At 40.9% G+C, this 20,369-nt stretch overlaps 1 protein-coding gene across 1 annotated transcript; it reads right to left on the bottom strand.

The window, feature by feature from the left end:
* Window positions 1–4,495: 4,495 nt before the first annotated feature.
* LOC139475226 (glucose dehydrogenase [FAD, quinone]-like) lies at window positions 4,496–14,815 on the bottom strand. The gene is made up of 8 exons (XM_071258471.1): window positions 14,671–14,815; window positions 13,907–14,265; window positions 10,327–10,494; window positions 9,449–9,599; window positions 8,727–8,880; window positions 6,981–7,216; window positions 5,733–5,955; window positions 4,496–5,245 (listed from the first exon to the last, which is right to left on the bottom strand). The coding sequence occupies exons 1-8, from the start codon at window positions 14,813–14,815 to the stop codon at window positions 5,116–5,118; spliced, it is 1,566 nt and encodes a 521-aa protein (XP_071114572.1). The 3' UTR covers window positions 4,496–5,115.
* Window positions 14,816–20,369: the final 5,554 nt, after the last annotated feature.

Here is a 20,369-nt window from a genome sequence, read left to right as displayed (position 1 = left end):
TTGTGGGTTCGAATCCCGGTTCCCCCGATTATGTTTCTAGGTTTGTCAGCACCATACCCGTGCTCGTGGGTTTCACCGAAGTGGTAAACGTCCGGGACCTGCATCACTTCGGGCTTTCCGAATGCCGTGATATAACTGGTATACTGTTAAAAGCGGCGTTAAACCCAACTCACTCACCGTACCCGGCACCTGTTGTCATCCCGAACTGTTACCTATATGGCGGCTATGAAGCTGTCCACAAGTTGTTCATTGTCATCAGACATATGGTTGTTACTGTTGATTAGGGCTGGGACGGGTAACTCGGGTACTCGGGTCGGGTTGGTCCTGTGTAGGTCGGGTGGGTACCGTGGTTAGTCACGTGTTATATTGTTTGAAGACAAAAACTCACTATAGCTCAGTGGTTACATTACAAGCGGTTAATGTTCGCATTTCTCTCTGACGATGCACACATTCCTTGATAAAGATAAATCTTCAGTCAACGTCAGTGAACGCATAATCTGAATAGTTTTAGCCAGGACTGCAGTAAAACATTTACCATTTTGTTCCCTACTCTTAAGACTTGCAGTGGGTACCCGGGTAGGGTCGGGGAATAGGGGGTCGGGTACCCGGGTAGTAGATTTGGACTCCTACCAGCCCTATAGTTGATGCCACATTTGGTGTTGATTGTCGCCTACAGTCCTTTCTTCTTCATTTAAAGGTACACGTGGACCCCATGAGAATTAAAGACTGACCACTGCAGCCATTTGGAAGGAAACGTGTATTTACTTGTGCATTTGCCGTGTATCAAATACATACGTAATTACTTATATTGGAGATTTAACGTGCACTTTCCGACTGCAAGCGTATGTCGCACACGGGTCCAGCCAGGCCATTTAATGTGTTTCTTAAAAGGGGAAAAGTGAGTTTGGGCAACCCAGGAGGGGGGCTTTAGGGGTTGTTTATACATGTCTAGTAATTTTGAAATTTGGAATAAATGTGTGTTGGGTGGTTATTAGATTAGGTAGTTTTGGTTTTAATATTTTATTTGGGTTTAATTAGTCCGGTTTTAATTAGGTAGATGCCTAAGGCTTTGATTTTTTCTTATATATTTTGTGGATTTAGGATTGATTCTAGCGTAAGTGCGTTTTTAGGATTTAGGGTGGTCTGTAGTGTTGTTCGGTGTGTTTGGTAGTGTGTGCAGTGAATAAGTACGTGTTCTGGTGTTTCTTGTTGCTTGCAATGTGGACAGTTTCCTGTTGTGTGTAAATTAGCTAATTACGGTGATTATTTAGGTTGGTGTGGCCTGTTTGTAGTTTAGTAATTATTCTGTCTTTTTGGATGGGTTTAGTTCATTTGGTTTAGTAAGGTTTTTTTGAGAATTTTCCTGATTTGGCTATTTGAGTTTTGGTATATATTTTGCGATTTGTTGTTGATTTTTTGTTTAGTGACACTTTTGATTTCTGATTTTGAGCTGGGTAAGTTTAAGCCTATTTCTGGGAGTTTAAGGAATAATGTTGCTGCTTTATCTTCATACATTTTGCTACGTTTTTTATAGTTTATTGACATTGTCTTATGTATGCATGTTTAGATCAATAAGTGTTGCTAGTAACATAAATCTGTTCATCAATGGGGCGGTCGGGTAGCCTAGTGGTCAAAGCGTTCGCTCGTCACGCCGAAGACCCGGGTTCTATTCCCGCCATGGGTACAATGTGTGAAGCCGATTTCTGGTGTCCCCCGCCGTGATATTGCTGGAATATTGCTAAAAGCGGCGTAAAAACATACTCACTCACTCACTGTTCATCAATCAGTTAAATTCAGTGACATGTGGGGGCCCTACATATGACGTGTGTTTAGTCGTACAAGTGAACTCATTCCACCAATCGCCTTATATATCACGGGGTGTCATCAGACACGCACAACCGCTCGGCTGTAACTGCGAATCCCTTCAGCCCGTGCTGGAGGCTCAGCACAATCTCCGACTCTAATAACTCTAGCGTGACTTGGGCCTAGGAGATTACTCAACAGACAGACAGACAGGTATATTTTTGTCTCACTCGTAGAATACACTTACAATATATCAAAAGAAGTATAAACATAAAATTCTACAACCACTCGCTGGACGACTTACGAGAGACAATATGTCCTTAAAATAAACAGTAACACAGCGATAAGATACATACGCATACACATCAATGATATAAAATGGAACGTCGCTTTGTTAAAAAGTTATGGCAGTATTAGGCCACGCAAGAAATAAAATCTACGTTTGATAAAATCTGTGTAAACTTTTCACTTTCACAAAATGAGTAAATTTAAGACTACAGCGATTAAGGAGATCAGCCCACACGGCTGATAAAGGACAGAGCAGTAAAACATGGATCTCGTCCTTCACTAGGCCTGTACAACTAAAGCAACATCTCCCTTCTGGTGGTATGTTTGTGTAACGTCCGGTCTCTATCTTTAAAGGTTCTACTACACCAAATCAGAACCAGTTTGGACAGTGCGGTTTTCGTAGGGGGCCTTCAGTGCAGATCGAGAGATACCTGCAGGCTGTGATGGGAGGATATCCTGTAAGATTTTTATGTCTTTCAAATGTACATCCATCCAGTTATTAAAACTGACCATGTTTTTCTATATTTAGAACTGTCTTTTTCAACATGACTTATGCTGAATATGACCACAGCTATTTTCAAATAGGTGACATTTGGTGCGAAACTGGGGGTGGTGTCTTTAGCTTCCCGTACTCGGAAAAGGAGCTGGCTAAGCTAGTTATTTTTTATTTTTTTATTGCTCCTCTAAGGCCAAACTGTGTACACTCGTACAGGTAATAGCTGTTGAATGCTTAATTATTATTTTTAAAAATATAACGTTACTATAGAAGTCTATGGGAAAACATTTGGTTGTGTAACCTTCAGGCGCCACTTCGCATCTGAATTTAGAGAAATTTGAACCGAGGCTGGGATCACTCCCTGAAGCTGAGCTCAGAGCACTCCACCACCAAAGGCTGTAAAATCACTCATTTCAAATGGCCATTGTTGATTGTATTAATTGTTGCTATTACTATTTCATTAACAATATCATACATATCCTTAGATGTATTTTGCTGTGCTATATGTGAAGTACTTTCGCTTTCTCAGACATCCTGAGTCGCCCAATAGTGAGTGAGTGAGTGAGTTGGGTTTAACGCCGCTTTTAACAGTATTACGGTTATATCGCGATGTGTCAGCTTAATGTGGGAGGAAAGCCCGAAGTGATGCAGGTCTTGGACGTTTACCACTTCGGCGAAACACACGAGCTCGGGTATGGTGCTGACAAACCTAGAAACATAATCTGGGCGAACCTGGATTCGAACCCACAATCATAGGTTTCTGGCGTGCCCAAAGGACGCAACTCTGCACAGCGAATCGCGGCGCCTTAGACGACTGGGCCACCCATGCCCCCGAGCCGCCCAATATATGCGGTCAGGAATTCGAGGGCCCGTAACGCAACACATATATCCACTCTTTACAAACTGACGACACAACGACTAGCTTTACATCACATTGACAATAACTTATTTTTTCATTCACAATATGAACAACCTTACTTCAAAAGTATTTTGTTACTGAAAAACATTTACGTGTTTCTATATTTTGGGGAATTTTGCACATTGCCATCTCATCAGGAAGAGTACTCATCCGTTATTAGAGTGAGTGAGTGAGTATGGTTTTATGCCGCTTTTAACAATATTCCAACAATATCACGGCGGGGAACACCAGAAATGCACATTGTACATTGTACTCATGTCGGGAATCGAACCCGGGTCTTCGGCGTGACGAGCGAACGCTTAAACCACTAGGCTATCCGACCGCCTCTCCGTTATTAGAAGATTTGGCCAACGCCCAATAGTGTTTATTCATAAAACTGGGAGGCCAAAGGTCTAATGTACATTTTATATAGTTTTTTTTATTTCAGCATACATATTAAGTAAGACACGATATCCATTGTCTACAGTGAATATTCATCAAATCTTCAATAAAACTGACACTACCCCTACATGGACGCACGCACACACACACACACACACACACACACTCCACCCGGACCCATTTACTACCCTAACCATCGCTCACACACATCCTCTCCCTCTACCACGCCGTAGACGTTCAGACACACTCACTCCCTCACACCAACCTTCTTGCACTTCCCCCAACACCCCGTCCCACACACATACACCAGAAACATACATACAAAGTCGATACATCTATATACATGATATACAAAGTAAAATATCAGCCATATAACTAGTACTTGTCGCGAACAAGTGAATAATTTCGCAATAACATTTGCCTATGTTAGTAGGTAATGCCTGCGTTTATACACAGCTATTTAAATTTCTTCTTGATTATTTTTAGATTAAGGTCAGTGAAGTTAATCGGAATACACTGATGTCTGAACAGTTAGTAGCTACGACACAGGACAGTCTGTTAAGAAGCTCCGTCATCGCATGTCGAGCATCTTAAGGCGTCACCAGCCTTGTGATGAACCACATCTAAATTAAGGTACGTTTCTCTTATGTCTGGACACAGTTTTCTGTAAATATTTCACTGTCATTCTTGTATGAAGCTCTGTACGTTCGGAGTTCTTGCCATGTCCCATCATTCCATCAGTCTTGAAACCACAATTGGTTGTCTGTAACGGATCATCTTTCTTTAAGAAGCAATCGATTTGTTGAATATTAAGCATTCATAAAATCCCCATTTCACGCGTGTTTGGATGCAAGGGAGATAACTTTTGAAACCCAAGATTTTCTTCAACATTTGGACCACTTTAAAACCACAGGGGTTTAGCGCCGTCCAGGCCAAAGCGGAAGCAACTAAAATTTCCTCGTTGAGCAGTAACAATTCTGATTTCACCCGAGCACATTTAGTCATGAGGAATCTCCGCTAGGAAACAGTGGAGTCTGTTGTTCGATTCCGACTGTATCATAGGCATGTGTTCATGAATCACTATCACATCACCGACATGCAGAAATACTGGTGGTTCACTTTATTGATTCACACCCTCTTGTCATCTTCAGGGCCCATGTGTGGTGACCTACCCACTGAATACTTCCCGGTATTTGCCGATACCCATATTATGACCTGGGTGTGTCGTCTACACATCTGATCTGATCATGTCAGCCGCCTTCTCTGCAATCATGATGGTCGGGGCGTATGTGTTTCCGGATACAGAGTTTGGCATGACGGATGCGTCCACAACTCGCAGTCCAGAAATTCCCTTTACTCTGAAGAATGACAAAAATATTAGTTACCAATGGAAAGTTCACTATTATGTTTACAAAGTTGTTTCTCTTACCAAAGGACGCACTTCATTTTGACCCTTGGTCTCATCGAAGGTTTCACCGAAGTGATACCGCCTATGACCAGAGCCTTCGTGGGTTCAGATACTCCCAATTATATTTCTTAGTTGCCAGTTGTCCTTGCTCGTGTGTTTCATCAAAGCGTCACCTCGGGCTTTCCTCCCACATTACGCCGTGATACACCATGATTGAGTGAGTATGTTTTATGCCGCTTTGAGCAAAATATTCCAGCAATATCACGGCGGGGGAAACCAGAAATGGGCTTCACATATTGCGATCCGAGATGAGTTACGCCCCTTTGTATTACGTCACGGCACTGAATGTTTGCACGTGTTCGCGGCGAGCTGAAATTAACAAGTGCGTCGATAAACAAAAACAAAATAAACAACACATATGTAAACACTGAACTTGCCTCAAGTTAGGATCCAGCACTGTAGTGGGGTCGCTTGGACTCCCCATCCTGCACGTGCCAGTACCATGGTTGCCTGTCGTCGCTAGTGCCCGGACGTAACACTCCCAGTATGCATCAGTGTCGTACTGCATCGTGGTGCATGTCGGGAAGGGTGTGTCATCAAGCTTGGCTCCTATTTCCTTGTATGCTTTTGTCTGATGAAGTTTCTGGTTCAGCCGAATTCCTTAAGAATTATACAATACTTCAACTGAACACCCAGTCTATACAGCGCTACAAAGATACTCTAATTATGTGTGAGATTGTGTTTGTTGTTTATCGCCACACTGCGCAATATTCAAGCAACATGTACCAGTATATAGCAGCGGTCTTTAAATATTCGAGGATGTTCCAGGCAATCCAGTGGTGGACATCATGAACATCGGTCATGCATCAACCAAGCCATTGATTATCCAGTTCCGTTAGTCGCTCTCCTTATCGATATCTAGATCGTCATTGGGCGTAATTATTTTATTGCTGTAGATATAGATTCCAAAGAAACCACGGAATATCGTTTTTGGCTGCTAAAGTATTGGAATGATTCTAAATTAGTATGAATCTCCATGTTTTGAAATGTAGATATAGGTCCAATGTCCAGGGTTTTACGCCGCGTTGAACAGTATATGACTGCTTGCATCTCATTGTGGGAGGAAAGCCCGATGTGACGCAGGTATCTGACGTTTACAACTTTGGTTAAACCCTCGATGAGGGGTAAAGTGCTGACAACCTAAAAACATATTCGGGGCAAACCGGGATTCGAACCACGATCATAGGTTTCTGCCGTTCCCAAGGGACGCAACTCTGCACAGCGAGTTGCGGCGTCTTAGACGACTGGGCCACCCGTGCTCCCTTGAAGTATTGGAACAAATGATGGACAGGGACAACTGTACATGATGTACATCACTAAAAAGCTATTCATTGCTGTTTATAGGGATTCATGTTAAAATCAGTGCGTGGCTTCAAGGATATCGCAAGACGTAAATTATTACCTAATACATATTCTGATAGTCTGGAAATGCATTCCTCTTTACGATTTGGACATTAATTGAAACCTGCCCCATTCAACAAAATAAATTGACATTTCTCTACATATACATTTGTATATAACTTTTTGTACAAGTCTTGCTAGCATCGTTGATCTCCCACGTTTCCTTCAGCACTGAACAGATTACGTATACACGTGGACATTAGACACATGCCATTGATAGTCACCTCTGATCAGAGTCTTGACATCATGAGGGTGAGACAGGTAGTTGGGGTCGATGACGGGATACTCGAAGGGGTTGGTGCTTCTCAGACGGATTGACCCCCTGCTCTTGGGCATATGAAAAATGACACCGTTCGCATGTAAACAACCGAACAAATCTGTTTCTGGTAAATGCTGAGTGGGTGAATGAGTAGGTGGGGAGATGGGTGGATGGATGAGTGGGTGCGTGGATGAGTTTGTAAGTTAATGAGTGAGTGATGTTTTATGCCTCTGTTAGTTTTAATATAGCCATAACACGGTGGAGGTGTTCTAGAAATGGGCTTTCCAAGTTCCTCTGTAGTGAATCATAATCTCGTATTCGACTTATGCCACTCGGATGCCGCCAACATACTTGTAAATAAAAATGACAAAAGCACTTTCATATCCATAAGAAATCCCTGCTGAAAGCAGAATCGATTGTGCGCATCCGTCTATATCATAAGCGTGTGTCTATGAATCACTGTCAAGTAGCAATGACACCGGGTGTTCGCGAAAATGTGGGCTGATTCTGCACCACCAGTGGCACCAGTCACAAACGAAAGAGAGGTCAAAACAAGAGATCGGGTGACTGGGCTATTGCTTTGCGAACGTACGTCCTAAGACGGCTAATGCTATGAACCAAACGGTTGCCTGGTCCAGAATATTTCCAGGCCGCCGTGATATAGCAGGGGTAATGTGAATCTGTTGTGAAACAGCAGGCAAGCACCCAAAAGTGGAGACACCAACAAAAGAACATCCACGTGGTGATAAGAAAAGTAATTGCATGAATTATTACCAATCAGTGGGGGATTCCGCGTCAGAATCGTTCCACGGCAATCTGTAATTAAGCTTGTTCTATGAGGTAATACTTCTTCCCGAGGTAAGGGCGTTAACTGACTATAATAGTCCAGTTCCAGGTTTGCCAAACTAGGCTGGAACTTCCAGGCTCGACCGTAGCGCCACCAGTGGCTATTACGCGAAGTAGATTTGCAAAATATCTGTCATGCCTACTTGGCGGTACACATGTTTTGCTTATCCTTCAGTCGATCGAAATCTGCACCTTGAAATCCATATTTTTTTACCCGGATGTCTAGTTCGTTACGCGATTTTGATTGGGCTATGCAACTTCGGAATTCCAGCCTAGTCCGGCAAGGGTTTGAACTGGACTTTTACAGTCAGTTAACTCCCTTTGGAAGATGGAGGTGATACAGCAGAGCCTTAGCTATTGGCAGAATTTTTTATGATTATGGAAATCGTTCTGTCACTATTATTTGTTTAACTGAACGGGTGGCTGGCCTGGAGGGTTGGTGAATCAGTGGTTTGGTTACATTGCTTGAATTGAGACCGCCTCCGTGGTCTAGTGGTAGAGCGTCCGCCCGGAGAGCGGAAATTCCGGGTTCCGATCCCCAGCCACGTCATACCAGATGACGCAAAAAGATGGTACTTGTTGTTACCCTGCCTGGTGCTTGGCATTAAGAGCATAAACCAAGGACTGGTCGGTGGTTTCGGAATCAGTATTTTGTGTCTGAGTGGGGCATTCATGTTAAACTGCGCCATGGTATCTCAGTGGGCTAGCAGTATAAAATTGGCATTAGTCCAGACTAGTCAAGCAGCCACACACACACACGTGCATGCACGTCGCTATATAGGTGCAATAATCTTGGACGTGACGTTAAAACCCACGTCACCTGATGAATGATTGCAAAGTTAAATAACAAACAAACATTGGACACTAAATTCGTACTTTACGGTCAATGTTCAACGCCTTTGATATTGATCTGCTCATGGAAAGGGATATGTATAGCAGTTGAACATCAGGACTTGGCTCAGCAGATTTCGTCTTAACAAACGCTGTTGTTTCCGAACCAGCTGCAGATGCCAGATAACCTTATAGAGAACAAGACAAACCATCATCAAAAGTACGACGGTGCCATATAAGCATCACACCAGGTTTTAACACGAAATAAAAACTTAAGGTTGTTGGTGTGTTTTTTTTCTTGATCTGGAAAACTGAGCAGACACTGTGTTCGTCCTACTTAAATATCTTTCTGTTTTGTATGCATGGAAAAAATGGACACGAAAAATAACTGATAGCATTTATTGACCTCAAATTTCTCTGAACTCCTTGCTGAAGTTCGCGTGTCACCTTTATATATGTCACGCTCACTTTTGTAGTGAGTGAGTAAGGTATTACGCCGCATTTAGCAATAATCCAGCAATATCATGCCAAGGACACCAGAAATGGATGACAACCTTTGAATGTGAATATTGCCTTGTGTTAAAAATAGAGCATGAACAGTCTTTCTTTTCAATAATGTAAATCAAACTTAATGCGATTGTGAAATTAATGTGATATTGTCTCTTGATCGCATTGTTACAGTTACTTATTTTGTATCTGGATAGACTGCAACTTAACAACAGAAGTTAACATGTTGATACACAGTTAGAGACTGACCTGATCTCAGTGTCATATACTCGGCCAATGCACTTAGTGATTCAATTTTCCTTTCAGTGAGAGATACTGGATGCTTGATTGTCGATTCCATGGGTAAAACCATGTGATCCTGTAGCCTGTCACCCACAGGGAGATTAGCGCGGACCTGTATCTGAAAATTATAGTGAAAATATATTTTCAGTTTCGATACGTAATAGCAAAAAAAGAATTTGAAAGACCTGGAGACAAATAACTGTTACCTAAAAATCTATTAGAAAAAAACACATTTTAAAATGAAGTCCACTCATAACCCTGTGTGGAGATATATCGTAAGCTCTCCAACATCCAAAGTATCTTACATAGCATGTCATGAATCGTCTCTGTTGATCTTTATTCCATGTATTGAAGTGCATATGTGATATCTGTCTCAAAAACAGACCCGTATATTTTTAAGGTACTTTTTAGCTGAAATATGCTCTGTTGGGCCACTCATTAAATACGTGTTAATGTTGAACTGGGGGGACGGGTGGCCCAGTCGTCAAAGGCGCCGCAATTCGCTGTGCAGAGTTGCGTCCCTTGGGCACGCCAGAAACCTATGACTGTGGGTTCGAATCCCGGTTCCCCCCGAATATATTTCTAGATTTGTCAGTACCATACCCGTGCTCGTGGGTTTCACCGAAGTGGTAAACGTCTCAGACCTGCATCACTTCCGGCTTACCTCCCACATTAAGCTGCGATATAACCGGAATACTGTTACAAGCGGCGTTAACTCACTCACTCACTAATGTTGAACTACACACATACACGAGTAATCGAAGTTATATTTATCATTCACTCACAAAGGTTCACGATACCCTTTCGTCTTTCGACATCATGGTACCAAATATTCCTAATCTTACCTTCATTTCCTCCAAGTGTTTCTTTGGCCCGATCCCAGACAGCATCAGCAACTGTGGCGACCCTACCGTTCCAGCTGACAGGATTACCTCCCTTGATGCTCGCACTCTGTACAGGCGGCCATCTTTAACATACTCGACGCCAACTGCTTTCTTCTGGTTTATCATTACCTGATTAAACAACCATGCTATACTTATATCCCCCGAAAATATGACATGTCCGATTTAGTACAAGAAAGTTTGAGTACGGTTTTCAAGATCTGCTCCGGAAATGAGCTATACCGTCATATTCTGTCCAAGTCACAGTCATTGCGATAGAAGCTCAAAAATATTGTTTTAAAAAATTCCAAACTATCACAAAACACCAATTTACCACTAGACATATCTAGTGCCACGTTTGGTGAATGAAATATTGGACGGTTTTCAATATCTGCTCCATAAACGATTTTCAGACTAAGTCAAAGTCGTTGCCATGGAAACTCGAATTGTTTGGTGCAAAAATCCGAAACTATCAAAAGGCACTGGTTCACCACTAGCCCTATCTATGTACCAAGTGTGGTTAAGATATCTTACGTAGTTTTTAAGCTCTGCTCCTAAAACGAAACGCGACGGACGGATGGCACCCATTCCTATATCCCTCTTCCACTTCGTAGCGGGGGATAATATAGCGCATATCACAGTAGTCTAATTCATAATGCGCATCGATGCAGAACTGATTCCCTTAGGTATGTCCGTAATCTAACTTTGATCGTCGGTTCGAATTCTAGATTTGCCCTGATAATTGTTCTCGGTCCGTGATTTTAGAACCTGTGGTCATGGGGTACAGTGTAGATCAGTCCCGTATCAGTTCGAGTTGTCAACCAGATCAAACTGACAGGCCATGATATACTGCTAACAGCGGTGTTAAACAAAACTCAATTAATCTGAGGCTGAAGACATGCGAACAATAAAATAATAATTTACATCTCAGGTGTAACGATATAGATTGCATTGAATTTTTAGATACAGTATTTGTTGGTCGTGTACGTCGTGGACAGATCAAACTATACACACGGATTGAGATTCATCAGTGTACGTATTATATGAAAGAACAGGATTTCATGAATACTTGAGAAAGTATCGAGTACCTTCTTGGTTTTCGCCATTAACGTCTGTTTCATTGTAGCCAATCTCAGCCCCAGCCCTGATGATATGGTCAGAGACGGGTATGGAATGGACCCCAGTCACAGTCAGTGGACCTCCATTGCCATGGTAGTCTAGCAGCAAATAGAAAATGTGAAGGTTATCTTTGTGAAAGATGTACCAAGGTAGGTCATGACGATGAGGCCAAGCCGTACATCAATATGTTTGTCATGCAGTGTGAACTTTGTCATTAATATGAGGAACAAGATGAGGAACGTTTTCAATCGTGACAAGTCAGAAGAATGTCGTGACGGGAGTAACTAAACCATGACATCTAATCTGTCTCCTTCAATTCATTCCGATCTTTTAATAGCGTCGTTAACGGTACGAGCGATGCAGCACATCTGATTTCTGTATTTCCTAAACGAACATTAACTGGTATTGATTGAGGAATTGTAATGACCACGCCTTGGTGTGTATATTTTAAACCCTGTCATTTCTAAGACTTACGCCATTTACATCTGAAAGGGTTAACTATGAAGGAAACATTTGTGTTTTGTGTGTTTCAAAAACAATTAGAAACAAACACATGAATCCGTATTCAAAGGGGCTGATTAGTTCCAGACTCCAGGCAATGCTTCACTGGAGGTTTTTTTTTCAGATGCTGGTATTGAAATGGAGTAGACTATTTTATTCTATTGAGAATGAGTGAGTGAGTGAGTGAGTGAGTGAGTTGGGTTTAACGCCGCGTTTAACAGTATTCCAGTTATATCACAGCGTGTCAGCTTAATGTGGGAGGAACGCCCGAAGTGATGCAGGTCTCAGACGTTTACCACTTCGGTGAAACCCACGAGCACGGGTATGGTGCTGACAAACCTAGAAACATAATAGGGGCGAACCGGGATTCGAACCCACGGTCATAGGTTTCTGGCGGGCCGTTCGACATGGATGCCTCCCTCACACAAGCACAGTACACTGAACCCGAGCCGACCAGTTTGTGTGTTATTCCCAAAATGTCAGGACGTGTGGTAACAAGAACAAGTTTTTAATGTCTTTTGGTATTACATGGTCAGGAGATCGAACCACCGACCTTTCGCTATCCGGGGAGACGCTCTATCCACTAGACTGCTATATAACCACCACAATTCAACGTATCGCAGTAAAAATGAAGAATTGCATGCGACATCTGTAAAATCGAGCGCTACTGGTACCTGATTTTGACAAGTTTTCTAGATCATGTAGTTCAATTGGCTGGTTCCTCCAATGACTCGACCACGGGGCCAAATCGCCCTCTGATCGAAGAAATCAAAATGCAGCATATTTGTGACACTATGAGTGCATCGTGTAATTAGCATTTACATAATGTATTGTTTTGTTGTGTCTATTGAAAACCGCCCTCAGCAATAGTCCACTTGTAGGACGTCGGACTGTCAATAATCGAGCCTCGACCGGACAATATATGATTGATATTATGAGCAACGGTATACCGTAAACCAGGCGTTATACATGATGACACAAAAACAACCAAGTCAACGATCCTGAACACACTATCCTTTAGTCGTCTCTTCCGACAAGCATAGGTGCCTGTGGCATATATTTTGAAAGAAGACTCAAGTCGCCCGGAAAAATGAAACGATGTTTACTTGTTCGGATCAAAACAATCACTGACAGTCAACGGCATTACTATGATGACATCATCAAAACACTCACACAACCATACCAAACTTCGTTAACATTGCGCTCTATTTATAGAAATACTTCCGGGTTCAGAGTTACCTCCCTTACAACATTCCTCCCTCTCAGATACAATCATACATACTAAGAAATTAGACATTAGACAGTTAAGCATAAAACAGGTGAATGTGAAATTCAACAGACAATTGCCAGTGACATTCCAATCGGATTCGCCAGCCCCAAAGTGGCAGAGTGACTATCATGTTTATATTGACTGTATTTCAAGTGAAAATACCTTTATTGGCATGTTTGACAATATGTAAATGCAATTAATTATAGATAGTGTTGTATTTGTAATTTTCACAGTTATCGGCTTCTAATTTCAACTTACATCACTGTACATGTCTGTTTTGTCTCTAGGGGATTAGCCAAACACAATCTTGAATGGGGTCTCTTCTGTAACCTTATTAGAGAACCGGAATTCCAACCGAATTTATTTTAGATAATTAGCCTTAACGTTATGAATGAAATATCTGTGTTCTACAGTTTGTTGTCTATTTATCTTAAATTGAATAACCCATTCCTTTACTTTGCATTTATTTATCTTCAAAATCTATTTCGACCATCTATAAACCGGCCATAACCGATGCTTCATAACACAAACACCGAATCATACAATCACAAAATTCTTTTCACACCTCGTTACCACTTCAGCTATGAGTTTCAGCTTCTTTATTCTTTCAAATCAACGTTTCGGTAGTATCATGCAGTGAAAGAATGACGAAACTGCAATCAAGAAGCCTTTCATTGAATCTACGGCCACAGAAGGATGCAGCATCCCTATTTTAGGGGTCCTAATAAAGAGCATGGTATCTACTATTCCCTTGATTCCCTCAGGTTGGTATGTGTGTGAGTACACCCTACAAGCAACTATTGGTACCTGTTCTGTAAGGCCTTTCAGTGCCTGTTCCTGAGGCTCAGTTGTGTATGACCAGTCGAATATCCCCTGTTGGTTTAGCGGCGCCATCATAGGGATGTCCAGCGTCTTCTGGTTCCGGTCATCGCCCCCAGCCTCTATCAGCAGGACAGTCACGTGACCATTTTCTGACAGACGGGACGCCAGAACTGATCCGGCGGATCCTGCACCTACTGTAATACATATTGCGTCGTACAAAAAGTGAGTTTAAATGTGTACTTGCAATTACATTTGGCAACTAAAAATGATGGATTCGCGGTAAAAAAAAGTGTAGTGATATGAGCAGGAATTTAACAATCATTGAACAATTGATTTGGTGTGTTACACCCAAAAAGCAATATATCAGCCCTGTTAATAATCTGGAATGGCTTAGGAAACATGTCTGGTTGTTATTTATTTGTAACGTGCCGATCCAACTTAGTCTCCTTGCACGATGAACAATAGAGGGTTCGGCAGTTTTACAAAAACGGATCCCCTCTGTGTTGAACAATGTACAGTATTACAGTGTTTGATATATTATTCATGTACTTCCTTGTCGGACATTCCCTGTTTCCTCTCACTGTGTTCCGAATTACCTATGGTGTAGTCATACGTTGTGTTCAGTTCGGGTGAGAGAATATTGGTGTTAGGAACCCTCAAGACATAAAAGTTTATTCCAACGGCGATGACAGCAATCAGAAGGATGAACACTGTGGAAGTCACTGACGGCATTGTTGTCATCTTGGAAAACAACACAGAATGAATCCATTAGTTCGATCAGTTTATTGTATTTTGTTTCATGGCAATCATACGAATTTTTATATCAATTCAACAAACGGTTTGTGAGAAAAATACTGCACGAACGAAATTCATTCTCTGACAGGGGCATGTGTGACCCAGTCGTCTCCGTCCCTTGGGCACGCCAGAAAATTATGATGGGGGTTCGTATCCCGGTTTTCCCGATTCTAGGTTTGTCAGTGCTCGTAGGTTTCAGCGTGGGGTAAACGCCTGAGACCTGCATCACTTCGGGCTTTCCTACCACATTAAGTTGACACGCCCCGATATAACCGTAATACTGTTAAACGCGGCGTTAAATCCAACACACTCACTCACTCATTCTCTAACAGGCATGGCATATCGTAGTTCCATGTTTGGTTGCTAGTACTTGGTAGTTCACAAACATACGTGTATGGTAGATACAAAACAAGGATATTCGTGCCTTGTTCCTTTACTTTGAGCACAAATATATCTACAATTTTTATTTTACAGTGAAACGTACGCGGATTACACCCTGGTATACTATTGATGTATGGATCAATCTCAAAGTGGTACTATTGTTGAATTACTCAAGTCAAACTGTCGTATTATTGTACAATCAATACTGTTTTACTATTGTTAGACAGTGGAGTACTATTGTTGAATTCATTAAAATCACACGTGTGTAACTGCTGGATAAAGTCTCACTCTGGTATTATTGTTGAATTTATCAAGTCAAACCGTGGAACTACTGTTGAATAAATAAAGTCGCAATGGTGCTATTGTTCAATTAATCAAGCCGCACTTTACTATTATTATTGAATAAATCATGTCACACTGTGGTACTATTGTTGAATAATAAAGCCACACTTTACTATTATTGTTGAATAAATCATGTCACACTGTGGTACTATTGTTGAATAATAAAGCCACACTTTACTATTATTGTTGAATAAATCATGTCACACTGTGGTACTATTGTTGAATAATAAAGCCACACTTTACTATTATTGTTGAATAAATCATGTCACACTGTGGTACTATTGTTGAATAATAAAGCCACACTTTACTATTATTGTTGAATAAATCATGTCACACTGTGGTACTATTGTTGAATAATAAAGCCACACAGTACTATTATTGTTGAAAAAATCATGTCACACTGTGGTACTATTGTTGAATAATAAAGCCACACTTTACTATTATTGTTGAATAAATCATGTCACACTGTGGTACTATTGTTGAATAATAAAGTCACACTGCAATATTATTGTTGAATCGATCAAGTCACATAGTGGAAGTACACATGAATATATCAAGTAACACTGTAGTACTATTGTTGAATTTATCAACGCACACTTTATTAGTATTAATGACTAAATCAAGTCACACAGAGGTACTGTTGTTGAATTTAACTGTCAAACTGTGGTATTATTGTTGAATATATCAAGTCACGCTTAGAATTATTTCGAACTAATGGAATTACACAGAAGTACTATTGTTGAGTAAAGTCACACTCTGGTATGAGTGTTGAATTAATCCAGTCAAACTGTAGTACTATTGTTGAATAAATAAAGCCAAACTGAAGTAGTGTTGTTGATGTAATGCAAAACGCACAACTATTGAATATACAGTTATTGTATACTTCTTTGACAACCATGTCTTTTAAGACCGTCTTACACATACACATTATCAGTACATCCTTCTCAGACCCATGATCAATTTCGCAAGCTGTCATACCCGCAGTCAAACAGTTTCCCTTTCTTTACCATTGCAATATCGGTGATGCTGAACACGTCAATGCATACAAGACGATTCAAGTTTGTTTTTTTTTAAAAATGCCATAAAAACTGTCAATAGTGTATAGACGCAAGCGGCAAGGCATTAAGCCGAAAGTCCTACAAACATAATTATTGCTTTTTGAAGAGGGGATATATCATGGCAAATTTATGCCCATACCATGTCACTTGAACAGGACTTGATGTATCTTCGTTACTTCTGAAGAGTTAAAAACGTTCGGTGTTAATACTGACTATGTATTACTGACCCCTTTTAAAAGTATTTTGTTCAATTAGAGAAAACCACACGACGTTAGACGTCTCTAGAGTGTGATAACACCATGTCAAATAAGGACACATGTGCTTGCTTACCTGCAGTGTTCACATGGGGGCTGACAATGACCTTCGTAGAAGCTCGTATGTTTCCGCTCGTACCGTGAACAGTTTGAGATAGCGGTATGGATGTATGCACTGAAATAATCGTGGTGGGGGTACTCCCCTTTGCCCTGTGAAGCTCTTGTCCCACGCACTGCAAATGAGCGTTTGGTTGCAAGCGCTACCTGAGACGTTTTTTATGACAATGACTACTTTCCATTCCAGACAGATTTTGTTCAACAGAAGTGAAGCATTACTGATCATACGGCGCCATTCTTCTTGTTCGCTCACCCAAAAAGGAGAAGATATATATATATATGGTTCATTCGGAGGACGACGACCCCCTGTGTCGCATGAAAACAAACTATCAAAAAGTGAGATCGTCGTCCTGCGAATATTTTGATCAGCTAGTCTAGTTAAACAATGGGTATCGAGTGTTATTTTAACAACTCGAGCAAGTAAAAAAGTGGAACTGGATTTGAAACGAACGAAAGAAAGACAATAAGGGTGGAATAATGATTTATTTACAAATAACTAAGACAAGATTGTTATGCATGAGCAACTTCTTTATTACAATTGGGCGACGTTTCGGTGTAGATTCCTACACCGTTATCAAACAAATGATGTGCAAACTACTAACTTACTTTGGAGATTTAACGTGCGCTTTCCGACTGATGCGTATTTCGCACACGGGCCCGGCCAGGCCATTTAATGTGTTTCCGAAAGGGGCGAAAGTGGTGTGTGCAACCCAAGAGGGGGCTTCAGGGGTTGCTTAAATAGAATTTGGGAATTTTGAGATTTGGAATAGATGCCGATGGGGTTGGGGAGTAGAACTAAGGGAGCTGGGTATCGTGGATGTTTGTTTGTTTATGTGATTTTGTTTTGGTAGATTATAGTGTTTTTAGATGCGTTTTCTTAGTTCCGTTTTGATTAAGAATACGCCTAAGGCCTTGAAGTTTTCTAGTTTATTTAGTGGGTTTAGTATTGCTTCTAGAGTGAGAGCCTTGTTTAGATTGAGGGTGGTTTGTAATGCGGTTCGATGTGTTAGGTAATGTGTGCAGTGGATGAGTGCGTGTTCTGGGGTTTCTAGTTGTTTGCAGTGTGGGCAGTTACCTGTAGTGTGTTTTTTTATTTGTTTTAGGTGGTTATTTAGGTTTGTGTGTCCTGTTTGGAGTTTAGTGATTACTCTGTCGATTTTGTTTGATGGATGGAGAATTTTTGGTTTGGTTAGTGGTTTGCCGAGTACTTTTTTGATTTGGCTATTTGAGTTTAGATATAGGTTATGCCATTTTTTGGTGATTTTTTGCTTGTTTACGCTTTTAATTTCTGATTTTGAGATGGGTAAGTTTAAGCTTATTTCTGGGATTTTGAGGGATAGTTTGGCTGCCTTATCGACGTTTTCATTACCGTATATTCCTACGTGGGCGGGTATCCACTAGAAGGTTATTTGTTTGCCTGCCTTAGTTAGGTCGTTATGGCTTTTAAGTATTTGATTCATTAATTTAGGTCGGTTTTTGGTATTTTTGTTTTGGAGGGCTTGCAGACCACTTAGGGAGTCGGTAAGTATTAGGATTTTTTTGTGGTTTGTGGATTCTTGATTATGGAGGGCTGTACAAACTAGGTATGAGCATGATATATACACAGCAAAAGAAATGCAGTTTCCGGTATCCGGATACCTGCCAGATACCTCCGGACACGTACCCAAAACGCGTTCGGGTATCCGGTGGCAGATACCTTGTCGGATACCAGATCCGTGGTATCCGGCACGGACACCTCACCTGAAAGTATGCCACCTGGAATCGAGGTATCCGGCACCGGACACCTCACCGGATACCTCAATCTGGGTGTCCAAGGATCCGGCACCGGATACCTCAATCTGGGTGTCCAAGGATCCGGCACTGGATACCAAGAATCCGGCACCTGATACCTCATTCTGAGTTTCCAAAAACATGTCACAATTGGGAGGGGTGCATTTTGTTCAATTAAGTGTGAAACACCTAAATATATATTGGAAACTAACCAAGAAAACTGAACATTGCTGACGGTATCCGGATGCAATTTTTCGAGATGTCTTATTTCTCGTAAATAATGTTAGCCTGGGCATACCAGATAGCTGTAGTAATATTCTGTGACATTGTAGTAGGAAATATCCCCTTAAAGTTGAGATCTATGGGCATGTACTTTTGGAGAAGACAATTTTTTCAATTTCATCTATAATTCTTTTTAGATGTTAAGCTGTTTAATGAACAAACATCAGTTCTAATACATGTATGATGATATCCTTAAATTTCATGTTCAGACTTCCTGGTTGTTCTGAGTGAAAGTATAAACTCATCGACTGTGTGCTCACTTGGGCCTTTGGTCCTAGTGAGATGATAATATGATTATTTGTAAAGGTACAAGTACTTGTTACGAGCATACCAGCTTTATTTAAGTTTGAAACACAATATGCCTCACTCTGAGGGTGACATGTACCAGATTTCATCACACTACAGAGAGCTTTCCTCAGTTACTGTGAACATTTTTACTGAAAGACATTGAAAGCTAATTTGACCTTCAATATCAGTTGCGACTATTTCAAAAACAATTGTAAAGTGCTTCATTCAGTGTAATATTGACAAACATATGACAATGATAAACAAGTATATGTATAAGAGTTATTTAGACTTCTGCAGGAAAACTAGAGAGAAATTAGAGAACAAGAGTCATCAGAAAGATGACATATCCCCCCGGCAGCTGTCTGTAAAGTAACCACTAGTAAATGTGCAATTCTGTATGTAATGAGTCAACAGTTTAAAGTTCTTTAAGAAGCATACATTGTTTACCCACAAAAGATTCACCATGGTCACATCCATAAGAATGCCAAGTTTCGATCAAATACATTGAATGGTTTTCGAATTCTGCCCCAGAAATGAACCTCATCCCCAATTGAGTCTATGTCCAACTTCATTCCATAAAAATTAAAAAAAATAAAAATTAGAAAAATCCCAAAATATCAAAAGGCACCACTTCAGTATGTGCCTGATACCTTTGGCAAGTTCCGATCAAATACACTGAATAGTTTTCGAATTCTGCCCCGGAAACGAACCCCATCCCCAATTGAGTCTATGTCCAACTTCATTCCATAAACATTTTAAAAAATAAAAATTAGAAAAATCCCAAAATATCAAAAGGCACCACTTCAGTATGTGCCTGATACCTTTGGCAAGTTCCGATCAAATACACTGAATAGTTTTCGAATTCTGCCCCGGAAACGAACCCCATCCCCAATTGAGTCTATGTCCAACTTCATTCCATAAACATTTTAAAAAATAAAAATTAGAAAAATCCCAAAATATCAAAAGGCACCACTTCAGTATGTGCCTGATACCTTTGGCAAGTTTCGA

This window comes from Haliotis cracherodii, unplaced genomic scaffold (assembly GCF_022045235.1).
Source record: "Haliotis cracherodii isolate W230 unplaced genomic scaffold, xgHalCrac1.p SCAF_3, whole genome shotgun sequence".
NCBI lineage: Eukaryota > Metazoa > Mollusca > Gastropoda > Lepetellida > Haliotidae > Haliotis > Haliotis cracherodii.
Note: the sequence above shows the minus strand (reverse complement) of the source record. Positions and strands in the feature narration are given on the sequence as shown.